The sequence below is a fragment of the Elgaria multicarinata genome, chromosome 8 (assembly GCF_023053635.1).
Source record: "Elgaria multicarinata webbii isolate HBS135686 ecotype San Diego chromosome 8, rElgMul1.1.pri, whole genome shotgun sequence".
In the NCBI taxonomy this organism is placed as follows: domain Eukaryota; kingdom Metazoa; phylum Chordata; class Lepidosauria; order Squamata; family Anguidae; genus Elgaria; species Elgaria multicarinata.
Genome location: NC_086178.1, coordinates 72,366,557 through 72,379,101, shown reverse-complemented (window position 1 = coordinate 72,379,101; position 12,545 = coordinate 72,366,557). Strand labels below are relative to the sequence as shown.

The following is a 12,545-nucleotide window of genomic DNA, read 5'->3' as shown; positions in this document are numbered from 1 at the left end:
AGATCTCTTCCGCGACGAAGTCTCCAGCGAGGTAACTGAGTCAGTGGTCGAAAAGGAACTAGGGATTAGGGCGGGAACGCTGGAGTATGCACAGTACGACGGTGGGGGAGGGATCCCACCCAAAATGTTTCCTCAGCTATAGAAGTTTCCGAAGCGAGGCTCCATGCAGGCACAGAGCCCATATGTGTGATGCACAGAGACCACGAAGAAGACTCATAAGTACAAAATAGTAATGCTGGAAATATAGGCATACAGAGGCTGCATGGAAGAAATCTGAATTCTCTGACACTGAGATTAGCAATGTGCAGGAGATTTTCTTACCTTCCCTTCTGCGCAAGCTGTGCCTCTGTTAACCAGAGCTGGATCAGGAAAATCTGACCCTTGGTTAAATTCAGCAGTCACACATGAAATACCATCTTGATTCTGGACATAAAACTGGGATGGAAGATTCTCTGGACTGACAGATGTACAGTGAATTGTGCCACACAGACTATTACTGCAAAAAATGAGTCAGTTACAAAAGAAAGGAAGTGGGATGCACTAAAGGATAAATACCAAGATTCCACCCATGGTCAATATTTATACAAACATAAATACTTTTGTCTGCTTCCATTCCGAATATACTGCCAGCCAAATGTTTGCACAAACTATCAATTAACAATGCTCCTCTTAGTTAAAATTATAGTTTGCTAGAACAACTTTCCCAGCAGTTAGAAGCTCTTTCTTTAAATCACCAATAAACTTGATAAAATAAATTTAGTTCCCCAATAAAAGAAGTGTTTTGTAGTGCAGACTTGCACTACAACTTGTACTCTAATCCTGTGCAGGTTTAATTAGTAGTAAGTGATATTGCTTGCATTTGGATGATTATCATTAGCTTCATATTGATTTATGAAGCAGTGGATATGCGCCATGGACACATGCTCCTCCTCCTCTCTTCCTCACATGCCAGCTTCAGTGCCAACCTCCTGCCTTACATTAAGCCAGAATTCTCCATTATGTCCAAATCAGGGAACTCCAGCTCAATACTGGTAAGCAAACCAGAATGATATCCTAGCGTATTATCCTAGTTTGCTAAGCAACATTAAGCCAAAGTTCCTTGGTTCAGACATAAAGGGGAACTCTGACTTAGTGCAAGCCAGCATCTCAGTGTCAAACTCAGCATACAGCCTTATTTAATCCCTAAATAAGTATGCATAGATTGCAGCCTCAATATGACTACAGAGTACAAATATAACTTCCTGATTACTTACGCTTGGGTACATTTAACAAAACCTCCTCCTGACATTCCACAATTGCCCAAACCGTCTCCTCTGCTATTGGCTCTTTCAAAACAAATGTTTGGTCCTTTTTTTGCTCCTATAAAAACAAAAACAAATCATTTGAAAAACACACACAATCTTTTTGCTCAATGTGTAAGCATTTTCTATATGGCCATTGTTGCCACCTGAAAGGGTTGGTTCATATGACATGACAGCCCATTATGGGTTATTTAATCACACAGCTGCCATTTTGAATATGTAACCCCTAATCAGGGGATTGTCATTATTATTATTGTTATTATTATTATTTATTTATATAGCACCATCAATGTACATGGTGCTGTACAGAGTAAAACAGTAAATAGCAAGACTCTGCCGCATAGGCTTACAATCTAATAAAATCATAGTAAAACAATAAGGAGGGGAAGAGAAGGCAAACAGGCACAGGGTAGGGTAAGCATGCACAGGGTAGGGTAAAACTAACAGTATAAAGTCTGCACAACATCAAGTTTTAAAAGCTTTAGGAAAAAGAAAAGTTTTTAGTTGAGCTTTAAAAGCTGCGATTGAACTTGTAGTTCTCAAATGTTCTGGAAGAGCGTTCCAGGCGTAAGGGGCAGCAGAAGAAAATGGATGGAGCCGAGCAAGGGAAGTAGAGGCCCTTGGGCAAGCGAGAAACATGGCATCAGAGGAGCGAAGAGCACGAGCGGGGCAATAGTGTGAGATGAGAGAGGAGAGATAGGAAGGAGCTAGACCGTGAAAAGCTTTGAAGGTTAACAGGAGAAGTTTATATTGGATTCTGAAGTGAATTGGAAGCCAATGAAGAGATTTCAGAGCGGAGTAACATGGTCAGAGCGGCGAGCCAAGAAGATGATCTTTGCGGCAGAGTGGTGAACAGAAACCAACGGACTGATGTGAGAAGAAGGAAGGCCAGAGAGAAGAAGGTTGCAGTAGTCCAACCGTGAAATAACCAGTGCATGAACAAGCGTCTTGGCGGAAGAGACAGACAAAAATGATCGAATCCTGGCAATATTATACAGGAAAAATCGTCATGTCATCCCAACCTGGCCATTGGGGATTATGCAAGGGTTAAACAACCCTCTTATAACCCTATCCTTGTTAAAGTGTTGCATGAGTGTTGCTTAACCCTCCCATAACCTCTGATGGCTGGGTTTGCATGACACAGTAAACCACGGTCAAGGGTGGCTTATTCAAATCACACCCAGCATGTGTCATGGCTTACCATGACTTAAATAACCCACAGTGAGCCCTGGCATGTTATGTCAATATCAGTTGTGTTACGTAGGCCATAATCCATTTAACAATACCTTTTCCGAAGAGGTATTCACACTGGGAATCATAATTCTGACAGACTCCATTATAGCAGTATGCTTTCATATTGTTACACTGGTAGCCATCCATGATATACACATCTTCTGGGCAGTCAGGATAGCTCCCATTGCAATATTCAGGGAGATCACAGACATTCCTTTTTGGCCTGCAGTCCATTCCTGCTACTTTGAACTAGAAAACAGAATTGTATTTCTTTTATTTGTTTTATAATGCACAAACATGTTATGACATTAATACATGAAGTGACATAGAAGAAAGAGGAGAAAAACATCCCTGGGGTGACAGCTTGTGAAAAAGTACAATTACTGGTGCCCAGTTTCAACAAAGGGCTCAGTAGCTAGGGTTGCTAGTTGTACTGAAGGCAAAATTCCATGGCATGTTGCTGCTGCAACCATATAATACAAGGAGCCATTTGCAAAATGTGTTGAAAGCAGAGTGGGTCTCTCCTATACTGAATTTGGTAACATTGCAGAAGCACTTTATACATACAAAGAGAACTCCATATGCACTTGGGATTTTCTTCTGCATTTTCCCTGCAGCAGGTCCTAGTGCTAAATTGCTAAATATTAAAAGAGAGCCTATTCAAAGGAAGAGTTACAATGGGTGTGAGGGGACACTAGTGGGGAAGCCACTGCTGAACATAGATTTTAATAATTTTGCATTCATGCATTTGGCTTTTCTGAATAGCTTCCCATGTATGTGAGTTTGGCAATCCCTTCCTTGCTTCCTTCCTTCCTTCCAAGAATGTAGGGTTTTTTTTTAAAGGGGGCCACAGACAATGCACAGTTTTATTTAAATGGTGGCATGCTGATTCTTGGAAATGACTAGAATGCAATGCTCATGAATGATGGAGAATTCAGTTCAAACCCAAACTGAGCATTTAAGCGAAACACCCTTGCATCCGTAATCCTATGCACTCTTAAACCTGGGCATAAGGCCCATTCAACCAAATGGGATTTACTTGTGAGTAAACATGCATAGGTCTGTACTACATATGTACAGAAAGGGTAATCAAACTCACCTGACACTTTTCACAGCACAGTCCTTCAGCACACTCTGATCCGGATGTTAGTCTGCAGGTGGCAGCATCACAACAAGGGTTGGTACACTCCTGTTAAGAAAATGAGTTTATTTGGTCATCCAGTGCAACACTGTCAGAAAAAATGTATGTTAGTGAGGCTGTGGGTGCTTCCAGATTAGGCTTTTATCATGAAATCACACTGCCTCATTCATGGAATTTTATAGGGGTCCAGATGATGACATCTTCTACTTGCACCGCCCCCCGTGTTTTCCCACTGCTTCTTCAGACTTTTTTTTCTTACCAGAAAAAAAAGAAAAAGTTAAGGACGAAGAGACAGAATAGCAGCACAAATGTTTTTTGATTGGCAGCACTAGGAACTCTCTGGAAACTCCCTCTACCTAATGCGACTAAAATGTTTTTACGTAGTTCTGTACAACGTCTTACTTTTCGATTTAATCCAGGATTTTAAAGTATACTTTTCTAACGATGTAAAGGGAAATACATATATTTAACACATGCCGGGAGAAAGTTCTGATGATGATTCCCCTCCCCCCACTGATATAATTACTGAAATTCTAACTTGTATCAGTTGTATATCAATCATCTCCCTATGCCTAATTAGATGTGAAGAAGTGGGGGGAGAGTGCATGTGTCCCAGTGCAGGGGCGACTTTTATTTTTATCAGAGCGGTAGCGTGGCCAAATAAGATACGGACCCTTTTGCAATCCAGCTCCTCTGTTCAGCCAGGAGCAGCAGTGGACTGAAAACTTAACTAAGTTGCTGCTCTAATAGGCCAATGCAGAGGTGAAAGGAGAGGAAGAAATGAATGCACTGAATGCTAAATCAAAATGATGTTAAAAGTTACCTACATTTGGAGTGCCACAATCACATTCTTCATTCTTATCCACAACGTTATTGCCACAGACAGGATCTGTGAAAATATCACTTGGTTTTGGAGCATTTCTAAGACAGGTTCCTCTCCCACTCAAGATGAGGCGCTCAAAATCATTGGAGCTGCAGCTACTGAAGTTCTTAGACCCACTAAAAGGCAAAAGATGTCCTTTATCTAGCATATCTATTTGCCCAGTCTACAAAGTAGCATGTCCCCTCTTTTGTGCCTGCAAACTGTTATCTTATAAAGATCATCTATTTTCCATTTTAAGGAAAGAGACATGTAAGAGCACTGGGCTTTTTACAAGCCGAAAGAAAAGAAAAGAAAAAAAGAAAGGCAAGAGATGTTAAACCCAGAGAGACAAAGATTATTGCATGGTACTGTAGGTTGTTACTGAGCAGCACAGTTTCACAAATCTTTGACTCCAGAATCTCGATTTTGTTCCGGAGGCAGGGGATTAAGATCAGCCAGGGCAGTAATTTACACTTGCTAACCTCTAACCTAGTTAAACTGCCAGGAGCAACCCTCACTAGTGTACAAAGCATGAGAAACTCAGAATCTGCAGATCGCTGAGTCACTAATCAAACTATCCAAAGTACATACTGAATGGGCTATTCCAGAGCCAGGAAGAGAAAAACACTCCATTCTTGAAGCACCACCACTACCAGTAAATACACCAGCCCTCATTAGCAGCCCTTAAGTATAGGAACCTCCACCCAATGACTGTACACGAAAACCATGGTGAAGGGTCAAGTTCAACCTAGAACCCTTTTGGTCCAAGTTAATTGTGTTCATCTATTTATTTATTGCATTTCTATACCGCCCAATAGCCAAAGCTGTCTGGGCAGTTCACAACCAACTCTTCCATTCTGTGTGAAAGCTGTGCATTAATTAATCTCTACAGTCTGCAGTAAAACACACACAGTTTTCTTTTAAGTCTAGGCTGTATTCAATCGCTAATTTTCCCTGAGTGTAGGTGCAAAGTGTGACCTTGACACAGATGGACAAGCATTCACTTGCAGATGTTGGTTCCTGCGTGATCAAAGACATGCAGTAACACAAGATATTGCTGAAAATATTCTGCTAGTACAGAAAATCAAAGTTTGAAAGTGAAGACTGTTGTGAGAGTGTAACTGTGTAAACCACAATTTTCAAAGTAAAGTGGAACCAAGTAATTATATCAGTTTGGAGTGACAAATGTTTGATCAAAGCCAGGATCTCTGGGTAGTCTGTCTCAGAACCTGTTTAGGAAATGGGTGGCGCTGACAAGGCATGATACATTATTGTTGCAGCACCACACCAGTTGAGGACTGTAATGCTTGATCCTAAGCACTATGGTAGATCAATTACCAACATAGGATTAGCACATTAGGCCACAATATAGAAATAAAAAACAAACAGAATTTGAAAAAGATAAAAATTAAGAGCACTTACTTAGCTGAACTGTGCATAATGTAGCTACCTGGGCAATTTTTGTCATCATGGTTCATACCCAGATTATGTCCCAGCTCATGTGCAACAATTGTAGCTTGATATAGCACGGAATCATGATTAAACTGGCAAAGAGATCAGCATTGTTAACAGGATGTGATACGCTAAAACCTTTGGAGCAACAACAGGCCCTGGCTTATCTGAATGAGAACATTTCTTACATTTATAGCGGGTCTTTCTATCTTCCCTTCCCAAGTTTTGTCACCTTGCCCACTGTCAAAATTTAAATTACAAACTACCTATACATCTGTCTACTACCTGGAGCAGCAAGATTTGGCTTATCAGGGAAATCCTGTATTGTGGAACCCAATCCTCCCCCCCACCCAACCTGGATCTTTGGAGAATGTAGTTTATGCTGTGGGAGCAACTGAGCTCTCCATCACCATTCTTCACTTTGCAGCCTATTTTTCACATACTTGACCAATCTTTCTCCCCGCGGAGCGGGGGGGAGGAGAGAATATTTTTTTGCCAATGCCAGTAAGCTAGCTTATATGACTTTGTTAAGTACCATGCACAACCGCAACACAGTATATAAACAATAAAAACAAAAATAAATAATACTTAAAACAAATGTTATAGTAAACTACTGTCTTATAGGTACTCATATCATCACCTAAGTCCAGGTTCTACAGCTTTTCATGATGTCATAAATAACCCTACACTTGCCTTCCCTACCCCTCCACCTACTTTCCCCAACCCAAAGCCCTCCAGATGACTTTTTGATATAGAATTTGGATTGCTATTGTACAAAATTAGGATTCTCCCCCACCTCCTGCCTTGTCCCTGCAAAATACTCAGATGCCTTCCACAAAAACCAATCCATCCACTTACTCTGAACCTCTTCATCTACTGAACCTGCTCATTTTATTTTTCTGGTTACTGTAAGAGCTCCTCTACATTAAAGCAAAAACCCTGCATCCCTAGCAGGGCTTTCTGTTTTCAGTTTTTTACAGTGGGTCCTTTACATGGCGGACATGTGGTTTGAATCGAGGAAAGCCCTTTCTCAGCAGGTTCTTTATGTTTCTATGTAGAACCATAAATGGCACTGTCATTATAGTGCTAAGCTGGCACTCCACACAGCCACTAGATTGGAATAACGTCCCTTTTCACATTATCTCCGATCTTTTTGAAAGAGGGACAAAGGAAAATATGGGAGATATCCTGGAGGTTGACAACATTGTGTAAAAGGACCCCTAACATTTGTGAGTGACCAATCACAAGCATGAAAGAAATCTCTCATGTAGAAAAGCTAATGCTAAATTTTTCATCGAGGCAAACGTTTCCCACTACCTCCTAAACATTTTGAAGCTCTTATCATCATCAAGAACTGGTCCAACAGTGTATGGTGTAGATGTTCCTTTGCTAAGACACCTTAAGATGAAACTATACTTGTAGGACTGGAACATGTAATCAGAAAGTGATTAAAGGCTACATATATAATAACCAAACTCCAGGGCAAATTTCCAAGATCCTATCAACTTGCCTGAATATAGTAGAATAAGTATTTTTGACTTAATAATTTATTTATTTATTACATTTTTAATAATATTTGTAATAGACCAATATGTTCACAATTAAGATAATGTAGTATACTTACAGCGCTGATTGACCCTCCAAAATCTGGACTACAGACTGTCCCAACAAAAGCCATTCCAACTGCTGAACCATAAGGTCCTCTCCCTCTGCAATGCAGGAGTGGAATGTGACAATATGTTTGCAATTCATGGTTGTATTCGCGGCTGTTACTTTTTATTGGAGTGCAATGTATTGGACCTAATGTGGAATCTAGCAGATGGCGTAGAACCAAAAGGAATTTCAACTTCCACATAAAAGAGAATCGAATCTTCATGGTTTCAGAAGTAAGCCTGCAAACATGTTTGCTATTTACTTTCTGCTAAAATATCAAGGACATACAGAAAACTGGGTTTGGATTTGAGTGGCAAACACTTGCCAACCTAATTTTACCAAAGTAGGAAAGAAAGAAGATCCCCCATTCAAAAAAAATCTCCCCACTCAAATTATTTGAATGCAAAATTCTAATTTCTGAAACCCCCACCCTGCCACACATGACTTTACAAAGTGTCATTTAACCACATTTTCCTAAATTTCACTGTCACTAGCCCAGCTGCAGTCGTCCCGTCCCCCCACCGTATATTAGGATTCCAGTGTTCCTAACTGTAATCACTGATTGGTTTCTATAGAGCAGGGGTGGACAACTTGTGGCCCTCCAGATGTGTTGGTCTACAATTCCCATCATCTTTCACCATTGGCTATGCTGGCTAGAGCTGATGGGTGTTGTAGGCTAAAACATCTGGAAGGCCACATATTGCTTACCCCTGATGTAGATCAGGAGTAGGCAGAAGGTAGACGTTTTAGGCTTCGACTCCCAGAAGCCCCTGCCAGCATGGGCGATGGTCAGGAATGCTGGAGAGTGACGTTTCAAACATCTGGAGATCTACTTTCTGCTCACCCCTCATGAAAATGAACAATACTTACATGATGAGGTGGCTAATGTCATTTCTTTTTCTCCCCACAAGGTTATTCTGTCTCCATTTCACAAATCTGCCCACCACATCTCCAGCTGAACCATTATCCACATCTATGGGGTTTTCGTTTGTCCATATTTCCACCCCAACTAGGACAACTTGTATGTTTAATGGACTGAACATCTGCAAATACACAGTTATCGTTACTATGTAGTATTAGTAAATTGATTAGGCACCATCCCCCCAAACCTTTGGTATTTGTTCCACTTCTGGCACCAAATTAGGGCAGGGCATCATGCCATAGGAAGGTGGCAGGAACAACTCTGATTCACCTGTTGCCTTTGGATATGCATTAATCACACTGAAGACCACATATTTTTGTATAGATGGTCTTCCCCAGTGTGCATACAAATTCAAGTTTAAAGCCTTTGTGTCATTCAGTTCCTGATTATACATAGAATACATATCCCACTTTCATGTAATACACATCCTGACCTTTAAGAATTTCTCCAAAAAATACCACCCTCAATGTAAGTTGCATATGTGTTAGACTGTTGTAGTGTTTGGGGTGGGTGGGGAACAAATAATGGAATGTAGTATAATAAACACACCTCCCCATCCAAAACTGCATTATTTATTTTTGTATTTGATTTGTACCCCACCTTCTTACCAAGAAAAATGGCATTCACAGAAACCTTAAAGTACTAGGACTCCCAAAACTGACTAACTAAATCAGGGATGAGCAAGTTATGGCCCTCCAGATGTTTGAGCTTACAACTCCTATCAGCCCTAGCTACCATAGCCAATAGTGAGAGATCATGGGAGTTGTAAGATTGTTAAGACCACACGAGACTGCAGAGGGGTAATCCTGAGAGCAGCAAGGAATCTTTGAGCAACAGTGGCATTTGGACCAAAAGTACAAAACCACAGGGTATCCAATGTAACGAGGCAGCAGCAAATATTGTGGCTCAGCAATGCCATTAAAGGAGCACGGAGTTGGTGGGCTGAGGTGGAATGGAGTGGGTTTGACAGGGCAGGTGTCAACAGTAGTGGAGGGAAGCACAAACATTATATGCTACTACTGACTTACTCACTGGCTCAATGATGAGAAAGAGGATGAGGAGCAATAGCAGCTGGTGACAATGGTGGTGAGTAGGTAGAGTCATTGAGGAAGGGGGTGTCTTGCCAAGGGCCCTCAAAAACCTGGAGCCAACAGTGTTGGTTTGTCAAACCTAATCTATCTGAGGTCCATGTGTCCTGGCATTAGACTTTTATCCAGCTCCACACCAAGTTCTGTATTTGGGTTCTCTTGGAGTCCTGATGCCTGCATATAATAACTTATGTGACATTTCCAAATGCTAGTCGGATCTTTTTAATGGAGGACACCAACTCCCGATCTTTTTTTCCAAGGGACATTTTAACTAGACTAATTTCCACCTATATTCCATATTGGTGCACACTCTTACATAAAACATTCCAGAAGATCACACACCTCAGGCTTACAGTTGCGTGTTCGTTTGTCAGGCACAATTTTTGGCAAAACCAATAATAAGCGAAGTCTGAATATAAACAATACGAACATGAGAGCAACCTGGTTTTGCTGAGGCAGACCAAAAAGCTAGTCACTACACGTAAATATGATCATCAATGCCATCCAGCTACAACGCTATCAAAGATAACATTATTGCACTGTTTTCACATTTTATACAAAATAGTGTAATGAAGCACTAACAAATGTCTAATGAATTTTTCTAAGACAACTTACCCCATCTATATAATTAGCCATTTCAACCGTTTCCTTTTCTACAGCTTCAGCATCAGATTTTTTCAGCAAATACTGAAACAATTCAAAACAAAAGATGTTCTAGGACAGGAAATTCAAATACTGTAGCAAAATGCATTAGGTTGAAAGAAATTACCCTGTTTTTATCAGCAACCATATACAGTTCAACATATCTTTTGTCTGGCAGCACAGCTCGTTTTCTCTATAAAATGGAAAATAGACCACATTACTCATATTTGTTTCATTCTGAATTACTTCCAATAGATAAGCTCAATGAAAAATGTCAAACTAAATATTAAGAATTTCCCTGGCATCCAAGGAAAAAAAAACAATTTACCAGCTGAACTTGTATTACATGATTAACAACTCATGCATGTTCTCAAAAGATTCAATGGTCCTCTGTATGAAAAAATAAAAGATAAATAAATCCCACCTTAAATCCCATTCACATCAAATAACTTGACTCAACTGGGGTTTGTCAGGCTATAATGTGGCTCAGTTCAGACAACACATTTCTTGGCGCAATGGGAAAACTACACTCAACGGTTGAGTTTGTAGGGGATGCTCACCAAACAGCATGCTCTAATTCCACCACTGTGTGACTGTGGGCTACCGTGGAGTTGAGTAAAAGGCAACGTGATTTTGATTAACAGTTCCTCCACCCTCTCTCATCCCCTAGACCTCCTGATGGTATCCCTTCAGCCACTGCTGTAAAAAAAAAAACAATCCCTGCAGCTCTCCTAGAGTGGCACTCACTCCTTTCGCCACTCTTGCCAGAGAACTCTGTAGCCAGTTGGAAAAGTCCACTCAACGCAACCGGAAACTCCACAGAGCCCTCCACACAACACAGTGGTTGTGCAGGAACTCTCTTCTGCACAGTGTGGATATTCAATGTGGAGTGTTTTCTTAAAAAAAACCTCCACTATGGGGTGGAGTTTTTCCTCTAGACAACATATTTCTTAACGGTGGTATAAAAACTCCGCAGTGGAGTTCAAAAACCACTGTTAAGAAACATGTTGTCTGAACTGAGCCTGTAACTTTTCTGAACTAAATTACCTGAAGTTGACTTCAGGGAGGACAGATCAAGATGAGCAAGTCAGTTTTAATTTGATCATTAGTCCCTTTTTCTTGGCATTAGTTTAACTACAGAAAGCAACAGTCAGGGAACTACAGAAGTAACAGAGAGAGAACCCTAGTTGGAAAGAAGTTATAAATCTTTGTTAAAAACTAAAGGGATAATTGTTAAAAGGTAGAATAAATAGATTAATAAAGGCATATAACTTTTGAAAAATATGATAGAAATGCATTTACCCTTAAAATTGTATCTTTACTGAAGGCACTATGTGATATATTTGTATATTTCAAAAAAGTCTCTGTGCTCTGCTCGTCATATGGGTCGTTGTTTGGCACTCCACAGAAAAAGGGGTCTTGGTGAGAATTTTCTAATGCATAGAAGAAGTGCTCAAATTTATCTGATCCAATGACTGGCTCCAAGCCAAACCTCTTGCCAACAATATGGAGGATTCCCCTAAACCATAAAAGCAAGAAATGTTATCAAGCCCCACCCAATAAATAAAGATAACCCTGAGAATTTACTGCTAAGCAAAAGCCTTTGCATTTAGCTAAGTTAGCTTTTAGTAAAACTATATGTTTAAACTGCTGGTTTCTCAACAGGCTAATAAGATGAAGTACTTTTAATATCAGAGTCATGTCTGATATAAATATCTACATGCACACAAATTTTGAAACGCCAGTTACTCTACCCCAATCCCCATATACTTTTATATGGATGAAGAGCACTCAAATAATATGCCAGTATAACGATTTATCTTCTTTGCCCAAGCTCTGCTCCTACAGCACTCAGTTCATATCCTTACGTCACAATGCTGTACAAGTCAGCTAAGTCACAGACAGAATGAAAAGGAAGGATCATACCTAAGCCCATCACAGGTACTGAGAGCAAGCAGGGAGTCCTCAACCCCTTTGACAACGCCATGGTAATAACAGTGGTTCTGAAACCAAATAATTAATCTCAGCTTTCTTGTGAAAATTGCAGATTCAGATGTACTTTAACAGAAGCAACTATGCCATGTTTACTCAAATTGACACCTTAGTCTTAAACACATTTACTATGTAAATATATGGATTCTGGTGCAAACATATTTCTAAGTCAGTGTTCATAGTATTGAAATCAATCAATAATCAAAGCAGTATAGGTGGTGGGCCAGACATAAAATTCAGATGGGTTATGTCTGGCCCA

At 40.3% G+C, this 12,545-nt stretch overlaps 1 protein-coding gene across 2 annotated transcripts in view; it reads right to left on the bottom strand.

Moving 5' to 3' along the window:
- Nucleotides 1-12,545, bottom strand: part of LOC134402887 (disintegrin and metalloproteinase domain-containing protein 9-like) — a 41,199-nt gene that overhangs the window by 16,249 nt on the left and 12,405 nt on the right. For both annotated transcript variants that reach the window (XM_063132773.1, XM_063132772.1), the window contains exons 6-17: nt 12,221-12,297; nt 11,597-11,813; nt 10,422-10,487; nt 10,268-10,339; nt 8,513-8,685; nt 7,614-7,698; nt 5,960-6,081; nt 4,503-4,674; nt 3,634-3,723; nt 2,588-2,783; nt 1,254-1,359; nt 322-496 (exon numbers count right to left, since the gene is read on the bottom strand). In XM_063132773.1, coding sequence (XP_062988843.1) covers nt 322-496; nt 1,254-1,359; nt 2,588-2,783; nt 3,634-3,723; nt 4,503-4,674; nt 5,960-6,081; nt 7,614-7,698; nt 8,513-8,685; nt 10,268-10,339; nt 10,422-10,487; nt 11,597-11,813; nt 12,221-12,297 — 1,551 coding nt within the window. The remainder of the gene's footprint in view (nt 1-321; nt 497-1,253; nt 1,360-2,587; nt 2,784-3,633; nt 3,724-4,502; nt 4,675-5,959; nt 6,082-7,613; nt 7,699-8,512; nt 8,686-10,267; nt 10,340-10,421; nt 10,488-11,596; nt 11,814-12,220; nt 12,298-12,545) is intronic.